The 22,470-nt window shown below is 44.0% G+C and overlaps 1 protein-coding gene across 5 annotated transcripts in view; it reads left to right on the top strand.

Annotated features, from left to right (window-relative positions):
• LOC121004861 (rap1 GTPase-GDP dissociation stimulator 1-like) overlaps positions 1–22,470 on the top strand; it is a 354,733-nt gene that overhangs the window by 185,334 nt on the left and 146,929 nt on the right. For all 5 annotated transcript variants that reach the window (XM_040437255.1, XM_040437258.1, XM_040437256.1 and 2 more), the window contains one exon: positions 8,908–9,033. In XM_040437255.1, coding sequence (XP_040293189.1) covers positions 8,908–9,033 — 126 coding nt within the window. The remainder of the gene's footprint in view (positions 1–8,907; positions 9,034–22,470) is intronic.

The raw sequence follows: 22,470 nt of genomic DNA, 5'->3' as shown, positions 1-22,470 counted from the left end.
AAGCATATACAAGGTGGAGTTCCAGCGCTTCGGGCTGTCACAAATCAGACGTCTGACAGGCAGGTGGTGTCGCCGCTGAACATCAGCAAGGCGAGCCATGGCCGTGTAAGATCTTCCAAAATGGCCAGAGATTTTTCGGGCCTGCCGCAAAACATCCTGGAATCCGGCATATTTGGCAACGAATCGCTGTACGACTAAGTTCAGGACGGCACGGGTGTCATTTTGCCCTGTTTCAGCGCACTCAGCAGATTGGCACCGTTGTCGTACACCACTTCACCAACTGTCAAATTGAGCGGGATTAGCAACTGATCGGCCTGTGACCGCAGAGCAGAAAGCAATGCAGGACCGGTGTGGCTCTTGGTTTCCAGGCACAACAGCTGCAGCACAGCATGGCAACGTCTCATCTGGCACGTCAAATAGGTTCAGGGGATTTTGGGGGGTGCAACAGAAGAAGCAGTAGCAGTGGAAAAGGAGGAGTCAGCCAAGGAGGAGACATAGGATGAAGTAGGAGGAGGAGAAGAAGAGGCAGGCCTGCATGCAATCCATGGCGTTAACACCAAATCCACACGGGAGCCACGGGTTACATGCTTGACGGCCGTCCGAAGGTTCACCCAGTGGGCAGTAAAAGTTATGTACCTTCCCTGCCCGTGTTTGCTAGAGCACATGTCTGTGGTCAGATGTATATTGGCACCAACACTGTGTGCCAGAGATATATTCAATTGCAGCTAAACGTGGCCATGTAGCTCTGGGATGCCCTTCTGAGAGAAATATTTCCCTCCGGGACCTTCCATTGCGGTGTGCCAGATGAACACGACGACGTCACAGTGGAAGGTGGAGCGGAGGACAAATGGGAGGAGAGAGGAGAAGGAAAAGAGGCAGGAAGTGGAGCACCAAGAGTGTGGCTTTGTGGGTTTTGACGGCATTGCTCCCACTGGGCTCGGTGATGGGAGGCCAGGTGCCTTCTTAAGGCTGTCGTCCCTAGGTGAGTGTTGGGCTTACCGCGACTTGCGTTGACAGCACAGGCTGCAGATGGAAACACTATTGTCAGCAGCTTATACGTTAAAAAATCCTACACTGCGGAGCCATGTACCGGCGTCCGGGGAGCACAAGATGTGACCATGCATGGTGGATGGCTTGCTCCAGATACATTTGCAGTCTGCTTTCTGCCTCCTTCGCGCTGCGAGTTCTTCCTCCTTCTCCTCTCTATCTTCTGCTCCATCTCTCCCTCTGAACTCCCCTCCTCTTGCTCTCTTGTGGGCACCCACATGACACCCATCGACACGTCATCATTGTCTCCTTCACCACCACTGACATTAGAAATCTCGGAGTAGGCAGCAACAGCGGGGACCACCCTTCTTGGGCTGATCTGGGTACTGTCGTCAGACCGCTGGGTGGAGACCGTTGCTACCTCCTCTTCCTCATCTGAGCAGAGAGTGAGGAGGGTGCAGATACAGAGGATGAGGAGGGTGCAGAAGCGGAAGACTGAGTGAGCCACTCAACCAACTCTGGTGCATCCTTTGACGTAATCGCACACACCTTCTCCAACTTCCCACTTAGCCTCTGGTCTGGTGCACCTGCCTAACCCCTTCTACCTCTGCGGAACGGCCTGCCTCTTCCTCTGCCTGTCATTTTCAAAACAACCCTGCTCCAAAATCCCTAGAGAAGAGCAGTATTTGTGGAAGCAGATATATTGCAGGCCTCAATCAGTATTTGATGGAAGCTGGTATAGCGCACCCCTCAATCAATATTTGGTGCAAGCAGGTATATCGCACCCCTCAATCAATATTTTATGAAAGGCGGTTGTTACGGATCTCCTGGCACCCCGACTGGGTACCTCCGTTGATGGATGCTCCTAGTGCTTCCCGAGGGCTCCAAGCACTCCACTCGACACCGTAATCACCACAGACCCCATGAACCGCCGCAGCTTGGTTGGGGTCTCACCGTCCTCCACCCACGCTGGACCCAAGACCGGGCTTCAGCTTCCAGTGGGTGAACCTCTCCTAAATCCAGAGAGCAGGAACCATGAACAAGCTCTTACAAGAGCTAGTAGTTATAGCCAGGGGAGTATAGCAAATCTTCAGCGTATAGCAATGCCCAGTGTCGATCAGTTACCCAAACACCAGCCTCAACATGATGAAGGGTAAAACAGGAACTCTTTATTAAACACACCAGCATTGACTTATATACACATTTTCCAACAAGGGTACCACCCCCGTGGACCTGGTTGGGAACTGAGGACATGACATAGCAGCCAATCCTTTACAGTTTAAACACAAAAACTATACATTCAACAAACACAATGGCATTGCCTGTGATTCACTCAATAACAGAATAGGCATTGTCTTTGACGCAATCAACAAAATACAATTACCAAAACACAATGATCTCTGCCTGTGATACAATTACCAAACATAATGGGCTAACAATCACTCACAGGCAGAAAACACACATTTTTCCCCAAAACACAAAAAACACCTCAAAACCCCACATATCCCCACAATATATATACATACAAAATCACCCAGATCTGAGCAGGGGTTCCCGAATTCCATGGAAGTCACATTTGGCCGACCGCAAGCATGGCTTACCTGCCCAAAACAGTTCCACAGATTTAGGCTGTGCGGCCGGTCTGTCTTCTCCTCCAAAGTTAGTATATGGGCCATAATCCTGAGGCAAGAGGTTGGCAAACAGGCCCCTGCAAAACCCAGTGGCGAGGTTAGTTTCGCCACAGCGGTGTATCGCAGGCCTAAATCAATATTTGGTGGAAGCAGGTATATTGCACCCCTCAATCATTATTTTGTGGAAGCCGTTATATAGAACCCCTTAATCAGTATTTTGTAGAAGCAGGTAAATCACACCCCTCAATCAGTATTTTGTGGAAACAGGTACTGTATGTAGAACACCTAAATTAATATTTGGTGGAAGCAGGTAAATCGCACCCCTCAATCTGTATTTTATAGAAGCAGGTATATCAAACCCCTTAATCAGTATTTTGTTGAAGCAGGTATATTGCACCCCCCAATCAGTATTTTGTGGAAGCAGGTATACAGAACCTCTTATTCAGTATTTTGTAGAAGCAGGTATATCGCACCCCTCAAGCAGTATTTTGTGGAAACAGGTATATAGAACCACTGAATCAATATTTGGTGGAAGCCGGTGTATCGCAGGCCTCAATCAATATTTGGTGAAAGCAGTTATATCGCACCCCTCGATCTGTATTTTGTGGAAGCCGGTGTATCGCAGACCTCAATCAATATTTGGTGGAAGCAGGTATATAGAACCCCTTAATCAGTATTTTATAGAAGCAGGTATATCGCACCCCTCAATCAGTATTTTGTGGAAGCCGGTGTATCGCAGGCCTCAATCAATTTTTGGTTGAAGCAAGTATATCACACCCCTCAATCAGTATTTTGTGGAAACAAGTATATAGAAACCCTGAATCAATATTTGGTGGAAGCAGGTATATCGCACCCCTCAATCAGTATTTTGTAGAAGCAGGTATATCCCACCCCTTAATCAGTATTTTGTGGAAGCAGGTATATAGAACCCCTTAATCAGTATTTTGTAGAAGCAGGTATATCACACCCCCCAATCAGTATTTTGTGGAAACAGCTATATAGAACCCCTGAATCAATATTTGGTGGAAGCAGGTATATCGCACCCCTCAATCAGTATTTTGTGGAAGTCGGTGTATCGCAGGCCTCAATCAATATTTGGTGAAAGCAGTTATATCGCACCCCTCGATCTGTATTTTGTGGAAGCCGGTGTATCGCAGACCTCAATCAATATTTGGTGGAAGCAGGTATATAAAACCCCTTAATCAGTATTTTATAGAAGCAGGTATATCGCACCCCTCAATCAGTATTTTGTGGAAGCCGGTGTATCGCAGGCCTCAATCAATTTTTGGTTGAAGCAAGTATATCACACCCCTCAATCAGTATTTTGTGGAAACAAGTATATAGAAACCCTGAATCAAAATTTGGTGGAAGCAGGTATATCGCACCCCTCAATCAGTATTTTTTAGAAGCAGGTATATCCCACCCCTCAATCAGTATTTTGTGGAAGCAGGTATATAGAACCCCTTATTCAGTATTTTGTAGAAGCAGGTATATCGCACCCCTCAATCAGTATTTTGTGGAAACAGCTATATAGAACCCCTGAATCAATATTTGGTGGAAGCAGGTATATTGCATCCCTCAATCAGTATTTTGTGGAAGTCGGTGTATCGCAGGCCTCAATCAATATTTGGTGGAAGCAGGTATATAGAACCCCTTAATCAGTATTTTGCAAAATCAGGTATATCCCACCCCTCAATCAGTATTTTGTGGAAGCAGGTATTTCAAACCCCATAATCAGTATTTTGTGGAAGCTGAAATATTGCACCCCTCAATCTGCATTTTGTGGAAGCAGGTATATCAAACCCCATAATAATTATTTTGTTAAAGCAGGTATATCACACCCCTCAATCAGTATTTTGTGTAATTAGGTATATAGAACCCCTTAATCAGTATTTTGATGAAGCAGGTATATTGCACCCCTCAATCAGTATTTGTGGAAGCAGGTATTTCAAACCCCATAATCAATATTTTGTGGAAGCAAGTATATCGCACCCCTCAATCAGTATTTTGTGGAAACAGCTATATAGAACCCCTGAATCAATATTTGGTGGAAGCAGGTATATCGCACCCCTCAATCAGTATTTTGTGGAAGCCGGTGTATCGCAGGCCTCAATCAATTTTTGGTTGAAGCAAGTATATCACACCCCTCAATCAGTATTTTGCAGAAACAAGTATATAGAAATCCTGAATCAAAATTTGGTGGAAGCAGGTATATCGCACCCCTCAATCAGTATTTTTTAGAAGCAGGTATATCCCACCCCTCAATCAGTATTTTGTGGAAGCAGGTATATAGAACCCCTTAATCAGTATTTTGTAGAAGCAGGTATATCGCACCCCTCAATCAGTATTTTGTGGAAACAACTATATAGAACCCCTGAATCAATATTTGGTGGAAGCAGGTATATCGTATCCCTCAATCAGTATTTTGTGGAAGCCGGTGTATCGCAGGCCTCAATCAATATTTGGTGGAAGCAGGTATATAGAACCCCTTAATCAGTATTTTGTAAACTCAGGTATATCCCACCCCTCAATCAGTATTTTGTGGAAGCAGGTATTTCAAACCCCATAATCAGTATTTTGTGGAAGCTGAAATATTGCACCCCTCAATCTGCATTTTGTGGAAGCAGGTATATCAAACCCCATAATCATTATTTTGTTAAAGCAGGTATATCACACCCCTCAATCAGTATTTTGTGGAATTAGGTATATAGAACCCCTTAATCAGTATTTTGATGAAGCAGGTATATTGCACCCCTCAATCAGTATTTGTGGAAGCAGGTATTTCAAACCCCATAATCAATATTTTGTGGAAGCAAGTATATCGCACCCCTCAATCTGTATTTTGTGAAAGCAGGTATATAAAACCCCTTAATCAGTATTTTGTGGAAGCAGGTAACATAGTAACATAGTAACATAGTACATAAGGCCGAAAAAAGACATTTGTCCATCCAGTTGGGCCTGTCATCGTGCAAGTTGATCCAGAGGAAGGCAAAATATTGTACCCTTCAATAAGTATTTTGTGGAAGCAGGTACATCGCACCCCACAATCAGTATTTTGTGGAAGTAGGTATATAGAACCCCTTAATCAGTATTTTGTGGAAGCAGGTATATCACACCCCTCAATCAGTATTTTGTGGAAACAGGTACATGTATATAGAACCCCTGAATCAATATTTGATGGAAGCAGGTATATTGCACCCCTCAATCAGTATTTTGTGGAAACAGGTACATGTATATAGAACCCCTGAATCAATATTTGATGGAAGCAGGTATATTGCACCCCTCAATCTGTATTTTGTGGAAACAGGTACATGTATATAGAACACCTGAATCAATATTTGATGGAAGCAGGTATATTGCACCCCTCAATCAGTATTTTGTGGAAACAGGTACATGTATATAGAACCCCTGAATCAATATTTGATGGAAGCAGGTATATTGCACCCCTCAATCTGTATTTTGTGAAAGCAGGTATATCAAACCCCTTAATCAGTATTTTGTGGAAGCAGGTAACATAGTACATAAGGCTGAAAAAAGACATTTATCCATCCAGTTCGGTATATCAAACCCCTTAATCAGTATTTTGTGGAAGCAGGTATATCACACCCCTCAATCAGTATTTTGTGGAAGCAGGTATATAGAACCCCTTAATCAGTATTTTGTAGAAGCAGGTATATCACACCCCTCAATCAGTATTTTGTGGAAACAGGTATATAGAACCCCTGAATCAATATTTGGTGGAAGCAGGTATATCGCACCCCTCAATCAGTATTTTGTGGAAGCAGGTATATCTCCCCCCTCAATCCGTTTTTTTGGGGCAACAGGTATATCACACATTAGTTGCAATTAATTATTCCAGTAGCGTTTGTCCCTCTATATAGTTGCAATATCGTAGCAGAACCGCACACAACTGCTGCACAATACAAATGCACTATAATATACTTTCTATGTTAGAAAGTATAAGTATATCACACCCCTCAGTATATCACACCTATCGATAGCACATCTATACCAGTCCTTAAAAGGACTTTTGTGGCTCTATTAGCTAGCGTTTAATGTCCCTAACAGTCTGTCCGTGCTCCACAAAGCAACCTCTACCTACACTGGCAAAACATAGAATGGAAAATGGCTGCCAGATCAGATTCTGTTATAGGGTGGTGGGGTGTCCATGTGCTGAAACGTCTCAATTGGCTGTCCTGTCCCACCTGATGGATGTGTCATGGGTCAAAGTTCAGCGCAATGCAAAAGAATATGGCCCATGCGAACATCGCCATATGTTCACATATTCGGCGAATCGCGAACGAGTAAAGTTCGCTGCGAAACGACCGCCGGGCGAACCTCAAGGCCATCTCTACCAGTGATGCTATCATAGTTACCTTGGTAATGACACTGGGTGCACGTATAAGACTTATGCCGACACCATGACATATAGAGCCCGATAAAGCCTGGATAGCGCAAAATGGCCGCAACTGTCACATGTCACCCACATCTCAGACCATGATGTATTTTATATTTCAATAAATAACCGCAATTTTGGATATTTAATGAGTGCTGCAACTTTTTACTATTTATATGTGTTTATGGATAAATGGACCTGAAGTCGCTGACCTAATAAACAACATTTAAGCATCAACCTATTTATAGCTTCCAGTTACTAGACCAATCTTTTTTTCAGGAGAACCCACTTTAAAGGAAAGAGTGACACCGAAACATTTTTTTTTTCTTTTACCTTCAGCTCCTATACTTATATGGCTACACATTAATTAACCCCTTAACCCCTTGTACATGATTGACTTTAAGGGGTTGTATCAAGCAGGCTCATGCACTGACCTCGCTCTGTATACGCCTGTTGCCAGCTATACAATACAGCAGGAATCCACCAGCTGTGACCGGAAATGTAGATGACTCCAATTTCAATCATTTAACCCTTATGATGCCACTTTCAATAGCAACTTTAGCATCTGTGGGCTTAGACAGGCATGGGGCTCCCTCTGTCCTCTTATTGGTGCTCCCGCTGCAAAATTAAGGGGCTTCGGTTAGTTGTTATGACAGGTTCAAATCCCAGGAGAGACATCTATATATTTTTTTTGTTCTATTCTTAGAAACCTACGTAATACATATTCCTGGTTTATTCACAAGCACAATATATGATTCTTCCTGGCGAGCCCAGTTACTGGGGTAGCTCTGTCCCACCACACAGGCTGCGGCCTGTTTGGTAGCTCGGCCTCTCTCACTCTGCCGTAGCTTGCACACACTCCCCTCTGCATGGCCTGCAGGCACCCTAATCTTCATCAGCCAATGACTGGTCATTTTGAGGTGCTTATGGCACCATCCTCTGTGGGAAGGTTATTGAGCAATAGGTGTTGATGTCCTGCCAAGGTGTACTATTATGTGCTTGTCTGTCTGGATTTGTCCCTTTGCTGCCTAACCTGACTTTTGTCTGATCTCCGTACTGACCGTAGCTGCCCTTCTGACCTCAGACTGTTTATCAGATTGCTTTTACTCTGCCTGTACTGACCTCAGACTTTTTCTGACCACGATTTTGACTAATTCCTCGGTGCTTGGCACTGGTATCCCTTGACCCCCATGGGTCAGCTATCAACAAAACAGAGACTGCTCCAAGAGGTAACAGCCTGGTGGTTTACCTGCAGAAGTCCAGATCCCTGTATAGGGGTTAAATGGTAGAGATTGGCAGGGTAATACCCTTAGGAGTAGCTCCAAGTCAGATTTGTTCAGTTGACACAGTAGTTCTACACCCACTTTGTACATGAGGTGCTAAGAATTGCAGAAGGGGGCCTTCACCATCCTCCTCTAGAATGATCCATAGATCCATTTGTTTGGCTTGGAAACTAGGATTCACTCACTGTTATATGGCCATTATAGAACAGTGCTATTTAGGTGGTATTACTAGGGCACTGTATCAAATTATTATATAGGCATTTTTTGTATTCTACATGGTAATATTACCTGCTCACTTATGATAATTGTTGTGGCTACCTTTCTGTTTGTAACTTGTAATTTCACTGTATAAGGTTCATCTTTTTCCTATAGTCTAGTTTTTATCAGCAATTCTTACTTTTAAACAAATGAAAGGGCTTCCACGTAACTCACTATTTACCAGTCAACCAACTGGAACATTGACATTGATTGGCATTTTAGTGGCATAGCTGCCCTCTATAGTACAGCATTATTAGGATTGACTAAATTAAGGAAAATGTATTATTTTTCCCATGTAGTTGAAAGTTCTGGAAAGTAATGGATTTTTTTTTTTGGGTTTCTTGCATTTTAGATAGTGCTAAGGAAGCTTTAAGTAAAACCATGGTTGTTGAACAGCTGGTAAAGCAGCTGAAGAGGGCAGAAAACCATGAAAGAGTTGAAATTATCATTGAGGTCCTCCAGATGCTGGCAGAAAATGGTATGTATGAGTATCACAGTGTTTAGAATGTAACCAACTCTCCAGCTCAGAAGCTTACCGCCTGTGTAATGAGTAGAGAATTTCAGCTGGCTGTAGTGGGTCTAGTGGGAAGCCATGTGTATCAAGACAGAACAGGTCAGGATGAATGGGCATGTGCAAGCTTCATCCTTATGAGAAAAGCAGGATTTCACAGAGGATTGGCAACAACTGGCATCTGTTAGAGCACACCATTATGCTTGCATTGGCAGATGGGACACAGCAATTGCAATGTTGGCTTAAGCTGAATCTATCAATCCTTTGCCATTGACCTATCAAGGTAAAAGTATGCAGGACCATTATATAACTGAACATATGAAATGCTTATGCATATTTGATGAGTCACTTGCTTGGGAAAAGCAAAACATTTTGTAAGCACTGTGATATTTAAAATGAATTTGGCTATATAATGGTAACTCTAGGAGAATTAAATTAGGAGAAATAACAGTGCTGTGCCCTTCTGCACTAAACTGGTTATCGGGTTATTATATTATAAAAAAAAAAGCTGAGAAATTGACTTAAATGAATGCATTCTTGCTGAAGGAAAATGTAGAAATAGACAGAAAAAATGATTGATTGAATAAATAAATATAGATACACACAACAGGGCCAAACTGCCCATCTTGCAATTCTGGCAAATAGAAAATTGTCTGGGGCCGAAGTGCACCGCCCCGGGAGTCTCTAGGCCAAAACATTCTGGTCTTGAGCCCAGGGTCCCAAAGGTAGAGGGGCTGAAATTTATTCGAAGATACAACTGTATCTCCATTCTCAGAACAGCGATACAGTAGAATTGTAAGGCAGGGCATGAGAACAAATGGTTCCCAGCCCCACCACTCACTATCATAGGCCACTAGACTGGCAGCAGATGGGGAAATACGCGGTGCAGTGTAATTACTGGGGCAATACAGGGTGGCATTATAACTATCTGGGGCTCTACAGTAGGACATTATTAGTACTGCTGGCAATAACAGGGGTCATTGTAACTATTGTACTGGCGACACTATAGGAGGCCTTATTACTACTGGGTGCACTTTAGGGGGTTTATTACTACTGGGTGCACTTTAGGGGGTTTATTACTACTGGGGCACTTTAGGAGGCTTTATTACTACTGGGGCACTTTATAGGGTCTTATTACTACTGGGGGGCACTTTAGGTGGTCCTATAACTATTGGGGGCAGTTTAGGTACCCTATTACTACTGGGGGCACTTTGGGGAGCTTTATCACTACTGAGGGCAATTGAAGGGATTATTGCTACGAATAGTACTGTGGGGCGCATTATTATTATTGGGCACAATATAGAAGGCACAATTGCTAATAGGGGCACTGTCAAGGCGCATTATCATTGTATGTGACACTATTAGTAATGGGAGCACTCTGGGAGAGAATTATAATAGGTGGTCGCGGAATGGAAAATATCTATATGGCACTATTATTTCGTAAGTCCAGTATTTAGAACCATTAGGGAGCCCATATCAACCAATCAGATTCCACCCTTCATTTTCAAAAAGAGCTCTGAAAAATTAAAGGTGGAATCTGATTGGTTGCTATGGGCAACCAAGCCATTTTTCCTTTACACTAGTTTTGATAAAGCTGCACCAAAATCTACATGAAAGAAGACATTAATGGATGTGATGGGAATGTAATGTCCATCTAAATATGCTATTAGCACTGGGGAGGGGGAAAGGGAAGAGTACAAACATATTTCACATTCCCCACACAGCAAGTGTGCCGCACTGTTTTAAAATGCCAGGGCTGATCCCGCCTTGATAAACACACATATTAGGCTAGTTTGACACCTGCGCTTTCCCTTTCCGCTATTGAGTTCTGTCACACTATCTAAATAGCGGAGGAAAACGCTTCTGTTTTGTCCCCATTCATTGTCAATGGGGACAAAACTGAACTGAAGGTAACAGAGTGCACCAGATTGTATTCAGTTTCATTGTGTTCCCATGACGCACACAAAAGCGCAGCAAGCAGCGCATTTGAGTGCTTCCTGGGATACGGAGCAAGACTGATCTGTCATGACTCACAATGGAAGTCAATGGAAACAGATCCGTTTTCTGACACAGAAAACGGATCCCTCACCCATTGACTTACAATGGTTTTAGAGACAGATCCGTCATGACTATTTTAGAGATAATACCGCCAGATCTCTTCATAACGGATGGAGACGGTTGTATTTTCATGAAGGAAATATTTTTTAGTGATCCTTGACGGATCCAGCAAAAATGCAGATGTGAAAGTAGCCTAATACACAGAGTATATTTATATTCAAAGGGAATATGTCAACAGGAAATTCCCAGTTAAACTAGACATAATAACTTGTAGGGCTAGATTAGCTTAACCACTTGCCGCAACTGTAACGCCGAAAGGCGTCATCGCGACGGCTCCCCCAGGCTACGCTAACGCCGATTGGCGTCATCTCGCGTGAGCCGAGATTTCCTGTGAACGCGCGCACACAGGCGCGCGCGCTCACAGGAACGGAAGGTAAGAGAGTGGATCTCCAGCCTGCCAGCGGCGATCGTTCGCTGGCAGGCTGGAGATGTGTTTTTTTTAACCCCTGAAAGGTATATCAGACGCTGTTTTGATAACAGCGTCTAATATACCTGCTACCTGGTCCTCTGGTGGTCCCCTTTGTTTGGATCGACCACCAGAGGACACAGGTAGCTCAGTAATATGTTGCACCAAGCACCACTACACTACACCCCCCCCCTGTCACTTATTAACCCCTTATTCACCCTTGATCACCCCTGATCACCCCATATAGACTCCCTGATCACCCCCCTGTCATTGAAAACCCCCCTGTCATTGATTACCCCCTGTAAAGCTCTATTCAGACGTCCGCATGATTTTTACGGATCCACTGATAGATGGATCGGATCCGCAAAATGCATACGGACGTCTGAATGGAGCCTTACAGGGGCGTGATCAATGACTGTGGTGATCACCCCATATAGACTCCCTGATCACCCCCCTGTCATTGATTACCCCCCTGTAAAGCTCCATTCAGATGTCCGCATGATTTTTACGGATCCACTGATAGATGGATCGGATCCGTAAAACGCATACGGACGTCTGAATGGAGCCTTACAGGGGCGTGATCAATGACTGTGGTGATCACCCCATATAGACTCCCTGATCACCCCCCTGTCATTGATTACCCCCCTGTAAAGCTCCATTCAGACGTCCGCATAATTTTTACGGATCCACTGATAGATGGATCGGATCCGCAAAACGCATACGGACGTCTGAATGGAGCCTTACAGGGGCGTGATCAATGACTGTGGTGATCACCCCATATAGACTCCCTGATCACCCCCGTCATTGATTACCCCCCTGTAAAGCTCCATTCAGATGTCCGCATGATTTTAACGGATCCACTGATAGATGGATCGGATCCGCAAAACGCATACGGACGTCTGAATGGAGCCTTACAGGGTCGTGATCAATGACTGTGGTGATCACCCCATATAGACTCCCTGATCACCCCCCTGTCATTTATTACCCCGCTGTCATTGATCACCCCCCTGTAAAGCTCCATTCAGATGTCCGCATGATTTTTACGGATCTACTGATAGATGGATCGGATCCGCAAAACGCATACGGACGTCTGAATGTAGCCTTACAGGGGCGTGATCAATGACTGTGGTGATCACCACATATAGACTCCCTGATCACCCCCCCCTGTCAGGCTGCATTCAGATGTCCGTATGATTTTTACGGATCCACTGATAGATGGATCGGATCCGCAAAACACATACAGGCGTCTCCCTGGAGCCTTCCAGGGGGGGTGATCACCCCATATAGACTCCCTGATCACCCCCCTGTCATTGATCCCCCCCCCTGTCATTGATCACCCCCCTGTCATTGATCACCCCCCCTGTCATTGATCACCCCCCCTGTCAGGCTGCATTCAGATGTCCGTATGATTTTTACGGATCCACGGATACATGGATCGGATCCGCAAAACACATACGGACATCTGAATGGAGCCTTATAGGGGGGGTGATCAATGACAGGGGGGTGATCACCCCATATAGACTCCCTGATCACCCCCCTGTCATTGATCACCCCCCTGTAAGGCTCCATTCAGACATTTTTTTGGCCCAAGTTAGCGGAAATAATTTTTTTTTTCTTACAAAGTCTCATATTCCACTAACTTGTGTCAAAAAATAAAATCTCACATGAACTCACCATACCCCTCACGGAATCCAAATGCGTAAAATTTTTTAGAGATTTATATTCCAGACTTCTTCTCACGCTTTAGGGCCCCTAGAATGCCAGGGCAGTATAAATACCCCACATGTGACCCCATTTCAGAAAGAAGACACCCCCAGGTATTCCGTGAGGGGCATATTGAGTCCATGAAAGCTTGAAATTTTTGTCCCAAGTTAGCGGAACGGGAGACTTTGTGAGAAAAAAATAAATAAAATCAATTTCCGCTAACTTGTGCCAAAAAAAAAAAAATTCTATGAACTCGCCATGCCCCTCATTGAATACCTTGGGGTGTCTTCTTTCCAAAATGGGGTCACATGTGGGGTATTTATACTGCCCTGGCATTCTAGGGGCCCTAAAGCGTGAGAAGAAGTCTGGGATCCAAATGTCTAAAAATGCCCTCATAAAAGGAATGTGGGCCCCTTTGCGCATCTAGGCTGCAAAAAAGTGTCACACATCTGGTATCGCCGTACTCAGGAGAAGTTGGGCAATGTGTTTTGGGGTGTCATTTTACATATACCCATGCTGGGTGAGATAAATATCTTGGTCAAATGCCAACTTTGTATAAAAAAAATGGGAAAAGTTGTCTTTTGCTGAGATATTTCTCTCACCCAGCATGAGTATATGTAAAAAGACACGCCAAAACACATTGCCCAACTTCTCCTGAATACGGCGATACCACATGTGTGACACTTTTTTGCAGCCTAGGTGGGAAAAGGGGCCCACATTCCAAAGAGCACCTTTAGGATTTCACAGGTCATTTACCTACTTACCACACATTAGGGCCCCTGGAAAATGCCAGGGCAGTATAACTACCCCACAAGTGACCCCATTTTGGAAAGAAGACACCCCAAGGTCCTAGAATTTTATATTTTTTGTCACAAGTTAGCGGAAAATTATGATTTTTTTTATTTATTTTTTTTCCTTACAAAGTCTCATATTCCACTAACTTGTGACAAAAAATAAAAACTTCCATGAACTCACTATGCCCATCACGAAATACCTGGGGGTGTCTTCTTTCCAAAATGGGGTCACTTGTGGGGTAGTTATAGTGCCCTGGCATTCTAGGGGCCCAAATGTGTGGTAAGAAGTTTGAAATCAAAATGTGTAAAAAATGACCAGTGAAATCCGAAAGGTGCTCTTTGGAATATGGGCCCCTTTGCCCACCTAGGCTGCAAAAAAGTGTTCAGGAGAAGTTGGGGAATGTGTTTTGGGGTGTCATTTTACATATACCCATGCTGGGTGAGAGAAATATCTTGGCAAAAGACAACTTTTCCCATTTTTTTATACAAAGTTGGCATTTGACCAAGATATTTATCTCACCCAGCATGGGTATATGTAAAATGACACCCCAAAACACATTCCCCAACTACTCCTGAATACGGAGATACCAGATGTGTGACACTTTTTTGCAGCCTAGGTGGGCAAAGGGGCCCATATTCCAAAGAGCACCTTTCGGATTTCACTGGTCATTTTTTACAGAATTTGATTTCAAACTCCTTACCACACATTTGGGCCCCTAGAATGCCAGGGCAGTATAACTACCCCACAAGTGACCCCATTTTGGAAAGAAGACACCCCAAGGTATTCGCTGATGGGCATAGTGAGTTCATGGAAGTTTTTATTTTTTGTCACAAGTTAGTGGAATATGAGACTTTGTAAGAAAAAAAAAATAAAAATCATCATTTTCCGCTAACTTGTGACAAAAAATAAAAAGTTCTATGAACTCACTATGCCCATCAGCGAATACCTTAGGGTGTCTACTTTCCGAAATGGGGTCATTTGTGGGGTGTTTGTACTGTCTGGGCATTGTAGAACCTCAGGAAACATGACAGGTGCTCAGAAAGTCAGAGCTGCTTCAAAAAGCGGAAATTCACATTTTTGTACCATAGTTTGTAAACGCTATAACTTTTACCCAAACCATTTTTTTTTTACCCAAACATTTTTTTTTTATCAAAGACATGTAGAACAATAAATTTAGAGAAAAATTTATATATGGATGTTGTTTTTTTTGCTAAATTTTGCAACTGAAAGTGAAAAATGTCATTTTTTTGCAAAAAAATCGTTAAATTTCGATTAATAACAAAAAAAGTAAAAATGTCAGCAGCAATGAAATACCACCAAATGAAAGCTCTATTAGTGAGAAGAAAAGGAGGTAAAATTCATTTGGGTGGTAAGTTGCATGACCGAGCAATAAACCGCTAAAGTTGTGGAGTGCCGATTTGTAAAAAAGGGCCTGGTCTTTAGGGGGGTATAAACCTGTGGTCCTTAAAGGGTTTCTATCACTTCGTATGCCATAATTAGCTCTCAGACACTAGCGATCCGCTAGTGTCTGCTCTGGCCAACCATCCTAATATAAGAGCTTTTTGGGCAGCCGTTTTGCTAAAAAAATAACTTTTATAAATATGCTAATGAGCCTCTAGGTGCTATGTGGGCGTCATTAGCACCTAGAGGCTCCGTCTACCTTCATACACAGCCACCGCCCAGCGCGTCCCTCCAGCCCACCCATCTCCTGATGAATGCGATCCTCCGTGTGACGCAACGGACGAATTCTCGCGCATGCGCCGTGCGCGGCTGTATTCGGCGCATGCGCAGAGAATGTCTGACCACTTCCCTGCTCAGATATCTCCACTGCGCCTGCGCCGATGACGTCATAGTGCTCCAAGGAACAGGCGCAGTGGAGATGTCTGAGCAGGGAAGTGGTCAGACATTCTCTGCGCATGCGCCGAATACAGCCGCGCACGGCGCATGCGCGAGAATTCGTCCGTTGCGTCACACGGAGGATCGCATTCATCAGGAGATGGGCGGGCTGGAGGGACGCGCTGGGCGGTGGCTGTGTATGAAGGTAGACGGAGCCTCTAGGTGCTAATGACGCCCACATAGCACCTAGAGGCTCATTAGCATATTTATAAAAGTTATTTTTTTAGCAAAACGGCTGCCCAAAAAGCTCTTATATTAGGATGGTTGGCCAGAGCAGACACTAGCGGATCGCTAGTGTCTGAGAGCTAACTATGGCATACGAAGTGATAGAAACCCTTTAAGTGGTTAATTTAATAATAACTTTCACTTAGCAATCCATTGCTTCGCTGTGAAGAGAAAGTACTTTTAACCCCTTCAGGACCCTGCTATTTTTCACCTTAAGGACCAGGCCATTTTTTGCAAATCTAAAATGTGTCCCTTTATGTGTCCCATTCTGAGACTGTTTTCTCGTCACTAGGGTTGAGCGAACCCGATCTGCAAAGTTCGGGTTCGTACCGAACTTTAGGATTTTTGGACCCCGGACCCGAACCCGAACATTTCCGTAAAAGTTCAGGTTCGGGTTCGGTGTTCGGCGCTTTCTTAGTGCTTTCTGAAAGGCTGCAGAGCAGCCAATCAACAAGCGGTTAACTGTCTGACCTTAGAAGCCATCACAGCCATGCCTACTAATGGCATGCCTGTGATTGGCCAGAGCAGCATGTGACCCAGGCTCTATATAAGCTTGAGTCATGTAGCGCTGCACGTCACTCTGCTGTTACAAGTGTAGGGAGAGGATGCTGCTGGACTTGTGATTTCAGGGAGAGAATAGGAGAGAATCTAACTCAGCGATCTACAGAAAAATAGTTGTGTGGGTGCAGGGCACTATCGTTTTACCCTGCCCTGAGGCCATTGAGCAAAAAAAAATATTTTTTATAATTCTGTTAGTTAGGTGGGTGGCGGCGGCGGCCATTTTATGCAAGCTCAGTGCACCAGCACTGCATCTGAGCTTTTGGGACATTGCAAATCACAATTTTTTTGGCAAACTACAACATTAGGATTAGTCAGTGTGCAATTTAAGCTAGAAATACACCCATCATTTTCTGGGGTTAGAAAAACACTTTTTTTTGCCAAAAAAATGTATTTTCCTGATCTGCAAGTGTTAAATTCAAGTTTAATATATACAGCTTTCTTATTCTGTTACCAAAAAAACACTTTTTTGGCAATCTACAACATCTGGATTAGTCAGTGTGCAATTTAAGAAATACAGCCATCAATTTCTGGGGTTTGAAAAACACACTTTTTTGACAAAAAACACTATTTTCAGGCCTACACTGGTTCAGACCGTGTGAGATACCCCCTCTACATACAGGGGTTTGATTCAGGGATTTGAAATACAGCCATTTGAAATACAGCCATTTTGGGCAAATAAATATTTGATTCAGGCCTACACTGGTTCAGACCGTGTGAGATACACCCTCTACATACAGGGGTTTGATTCAGGGATTTGAAATATAGCCAATTGAAATACAGCCATTTTGTGCAAAGAAATATTTAATTTTGGCCTACACAGGTTCAGACTGTGTGAGATACCCCCTCTACATACAGGGGTTTGATTCAGGGATTTGAAATACAGCCATTTGAAATACAGCCATTTTGGGCAAAGAAATATTTACTTCAGGCCTACACTGGTTCAGACCGTGTGAGATACACCCTCTACATACAGGGGTTTGATTCAGGGATTTCAAATACAGCCAATTGAAATACATCCTTTTTGTGCAAAGAAATATTTAATTTAGGCCTACACTGGTTCCGATCGTGTGAGATACCCCCTCTACATACAGGGGTTTGATTCAGGGATTTGAAATACAGCCATTTTGAGCAAAGAAATATTTACTTCAGGCCTACACTGGTTCAGACTGTGTGAGATACACCCTTTACATACAGGGATTTGAAATACAGCCATTTGAAATACAACAATTTTGGGCAAATAAATATTTACTTCAGGCCTACACTGGTTCAGACCGTGTGAGATACACCCTCTACATACAGGGGTTTGATTCAGGGATTTGAAATACAGCCATTTGAAATAAAGCCATTTTGGGCAAATAAATATTTACTTCAGGCCTACACTGTTTCATGCCCTGTGAGATACACCCTCTACATACAGGGGTTTGATTCAAGGATTTGAAATACAGCCATTTGAAATACATCCATTTTGTGCAAAGAAATATTTAATTTTGGCCTACACTGGTTCAGACCGTGTGAGATACACCCTCTACATACAGGGGTTTGATTCAGGGATTTGAAATATAGCCATTTGAAATACAGCCATTTTGGGCAAAGAAATATTTACTTCAGGCCTACACTGGTTCAGACTGTGTGAGATACACCCTCTACATACAGGGGTTTGATTCAGGGATTTGAAATACAGCCATTTGAAATAAAGCCATTTTGGGCAAATAAATATTTACTTCAGGCCTACACTGTTTCATGCCCTGTGAGATACGCCCGCTACATACAGGGGTTTGATTCAGGGATTTGAAATACAGCCATTTGAAATACATCCATTTTATGCAAAGAAATATTTAATTTTGGCCTACACTGGTTCAGATCGTGTGAGATACTTCCTCTACATACAGGGGTTTGATACAGGGATTTGAAATACAGCCATTTGAAATACAGCAATTTTGGGCAAAGAAATATTTACTTCAGGCGTACACTGGTTCAGACAGTGTGAGATACCCCCTCTACATACAGGGGTTTGATTCAGGGATTTAAAATACAGCCATTTGAAATACATCCATTTGGTGCAAAGAAATATTTAATTTAGGCCTACACTGGTTCAGACGTGTGAGATACACCCTCTACATACAGGGGTTTTATTCAGGGATTTGAAAAATAACTATTTGAAATACAGCCATTCAGGGCAAAGAAATATTTACTTCAAGCCTACACTGGTTCATGCCCTGTGAGATACACCCAATACATACAGGGGTTTGATTCAGGGATTTGAAATACATCCAGTTTGTGCAAAGAAATATTTACTTCAGGCCTACACTGGTTCAGACCGTGTGAGATACCCCCTCTACATACAGGGGTTTGATTCAGGGATTTGAAATACATCCATTTGAATTACAGCCATTTTGGTCAAGGAAATATTTACTTCAGGACTACACTGGTTTAGACTTTGTGAGATACCCCCTCTACATACAGTGGTTTGATTCAGGGATTTGAAATACAGCCATTTGAAATACATCCATTTTGTGCAAAGAAATATTTAATTTAGGCCTACATTGGTTCAGACCGTGTGAGATACACCCTCTACATACAGGGGTTTGATTCAGGGATTTGAAATACAGCCATTTTGGGCAAAGAAATATTTACTTCAGGCCTACACTGGTTCAGACCGTGTGAGATACCCCCTCTACATACAGGGGTTTGATTCAGGGATTTGAAATACATCCATTTGAATTACAGCCATTTTGGGCAAGGAAATATTTACTTCAGGACTACACTGGTTTAGACTTTGTGAGATACCCCCTCTACATACAGTGGTTTGATTCAGGGATTTGAAATACAGCCATTTTGGGCAAAGAAATATTTACTTCACGACTACACTGGTTCAGACCGTGTGAGATACCTCCTCTACATACAGTGGTTTGATTCAGGGATTTGAAATTCAGCCATTTGAAATACAGCCATTTTGGGCAAAGAAATATTTAATTCAGTCCTACACTGGTTCAGACCTTGTGAGATACACCCTTTACATACTGTCGTTCTATTCTACTACTAATTAAACACCTATTTAGGCAAGATCCTAAATTCGAAAAATATAAGGAGAGCGTCAAATAAGGGACGTGGCCCAGGTCGTGGTGCTGCTGGTGGAGCTCCTGTTGCAGGGAGAGGATGTGGTCGATCTGTGCCAGCTACACGCACAAGTGAAACCCCTTCCTCAGGTGCAAGTAGGCAACAAAACCTGCAGCGGTATTTGGTCGGGCCTGATGCTGCTCTACGAATGGTGAGGCCTGAACAAGTACAAGCGATAGTAGATTGGGTTGCTGACAGTGAATCCAGTTCCTTCACATTGTCTCCTACCCAGTCTCCTGCTGAAAGTCCACAGTTGGCACCTGCAGCCGATGTCCATCAGTCTTTCACCTCACCCCCTTGCAAATCAGCCAAGCAGTCTGAGCCCCAAGTCATGCAGCAGTCTTTTCTGCTTTTTGATGACTCTGTTAGCAGGGTTTCCCAGGGCCATCCACCTATCCCTGCCCCAGAAGTGGAAGAGATTGAGTGCACCGATGCCCAACCACTTATCTTTTAAGATGAGTACATGGGAGGACCATCGCAGCACGTCTCGGATAATGACGAAACACAGGTGCCAACTGCTGGGGCTTTCGAAAGTGTGCAGACCGACAAGGAAGGCAGGGGTGAAGACTGGATGGAAGATGATGTGGAGGACAATGAGGTCCTCGACCCCACATGGAATCAAGGTCATGCGTTATTTTTTAGTGATTTTGGGGTGCATATGACTTTTTGATCGCTTGTTATTACACTTTTTGTGATGTAAGGTGACATAAAATGTCTTTTTTTACCCTTTTTTTTTATTACGGTGTTCACCTGAGGGGTTGGTTCTTGTGATAGTTTTATACAGCAGGTTGTTATGGACGTGGCAATACTTAATATGTATACTTTTTTTTATAGCCTAAGGGCGGAATCTCACAGGATTTCGTAGAAGGCAAGCTCCGATGCTTATGGAAGGCATCGGGCTTGCCTTCTATGCCATCGGGTCCCCGCCACTGCAAGTCTGGGATCTGATGGGGAAGCGGAGGGCACCCGTCCCTCCGCGAACCCTCTGCATGCTGCAGTCAGCTTTCTCAGCGGCATACAAGGGGTTAACACTCCGGCATCAGTGTTTTCACCGATGCAGTGCATGCAGCAGGGGCCCGGCTGTCAGTGACTGCCTGGTCCGTGCCGATGATCGGGAGGGCGCAGCTCCTGCACCCACCCGATCAGTCCACCGTACATTTACGTCACTGGTCCTTAAGTCACATTCACCAGCGCTGTACATGTACTGTGTGGGTACTTAAGGGGTTAATCCATTTGTAAATAAACAGTTAAGTGCACCAATGGTGGGTCCAAGCCACTCTGTGCACTCTTGCTCCTTTGCTAGCCACACCCACTCCTTGATTGACAGGGCTGTGTTCATGCATAGTCATCTTGCTTGACCTTGTCAATCAAGAAGAGAAGGAAGGGGCTGGCAGAAGAAGCAGGAGGAGCACAGAATGGCTTGGGATGGTCCTCGGTGCACTTAACTCCTCAATTGCATATAAATAAAAGTGCATTTGGGGCTCATGCACACATTGCCAGTTACATTCTGTGATGGATATTTATTGTATGCATCACACAAAACTGCATTCACTGTTTACCATTTCCGGCATTCTAAAGCTTCCCCAATCTCAGCCGGGAAACACTTTTACGGGCGCAGGGGCCTTGTAGGCTGGCGCCATCTTTAAGGTGCCGACTTCCGTCGTACATGTATGGGAAAGGTCACGAAGGGGTTCAAATAACAATCAGCCCCTACTTTGCTGCTAATAAATACTCACTTGTAGGAGAGATTCTTATAGATTTTTCAGTTAGACTACTGCTGGTTACATATATTCTGTTACGCGAGTTTAGGCAGTGATGTGTGTTGATTAGTGTTGATCGAGCATGCTCGGCCGAACACCAGTTCGACTCGAGCATCGCGATGCTCGGCACATGGCGGTGTTCGGCGGAATACCACGTGTGCTCGAGTCTCCTCCCCAATAAAGCCAATAAATGTGCAGGTAAGTACTGACACTCACTGTAATGCCATAGCCATGTTGGTTACTGACAATGCGTGTTCGGCTCATTCTAAGGCCTCATGCACACGACCGTAGTTGGGGTCCGCATCCGAGCCGCGGTTTTTGCGGCTCGGGTGCGGATCTATTCACTTCAATGTGCTGTCCACATTCTTTGCTACCTTCCGTGGCCCCCGAAAAAAAAATATAGCATGTCCTATTCTTGTCCATTTTGCGGACAAGAATATGCATTTCTACAATGGGCCACCCGTTCCGTTCCGCAAATTGCGGAAGGCACACGGGTGGCTTCCGTTTTTTTGCAGACCGCAAAAAATTGAATGGTCTTGTGCATATAGCCTAAGTCAGGGAGAGCTGAGTATAGGAAGGGACAGAGAGTGTAGGGAGTGTAATCGAATATTATAAGGCCCCTTTCACACGGGCGAGTATTCCGCGCGGATGCGATGCGTGAGTTGAACGCATTGCACCCGCACTGAATCCCGACCCATTAATTTCTATGGGGCTGTTCACATGAGCGGTGATTTTCACGCATCACTTGTGCGTTGCGTGAAAATCGCAGCATGCTCTATATTCTGCGTTTTTCATGCAACGCAGGCCCCATAGAAGTGAATG

Source organism: Bufo bufo, chromosome 6 (assembly GCF_905171765.1).
Source record: "Bufo bufo chromosome 6, aBufBuf1.1, whole genome shotgun sequence".
NCBI classification, from domain to species: Eukaryota; Metazoa; Chordata; class Amphibia; order Anura; family Bufonidae; genus Bufo; species Bufo bufo.
Note: the sequence above shows the minus strand (reverse complement) of the source record. Positions and strands in the feature narration are given on the sequence as shown.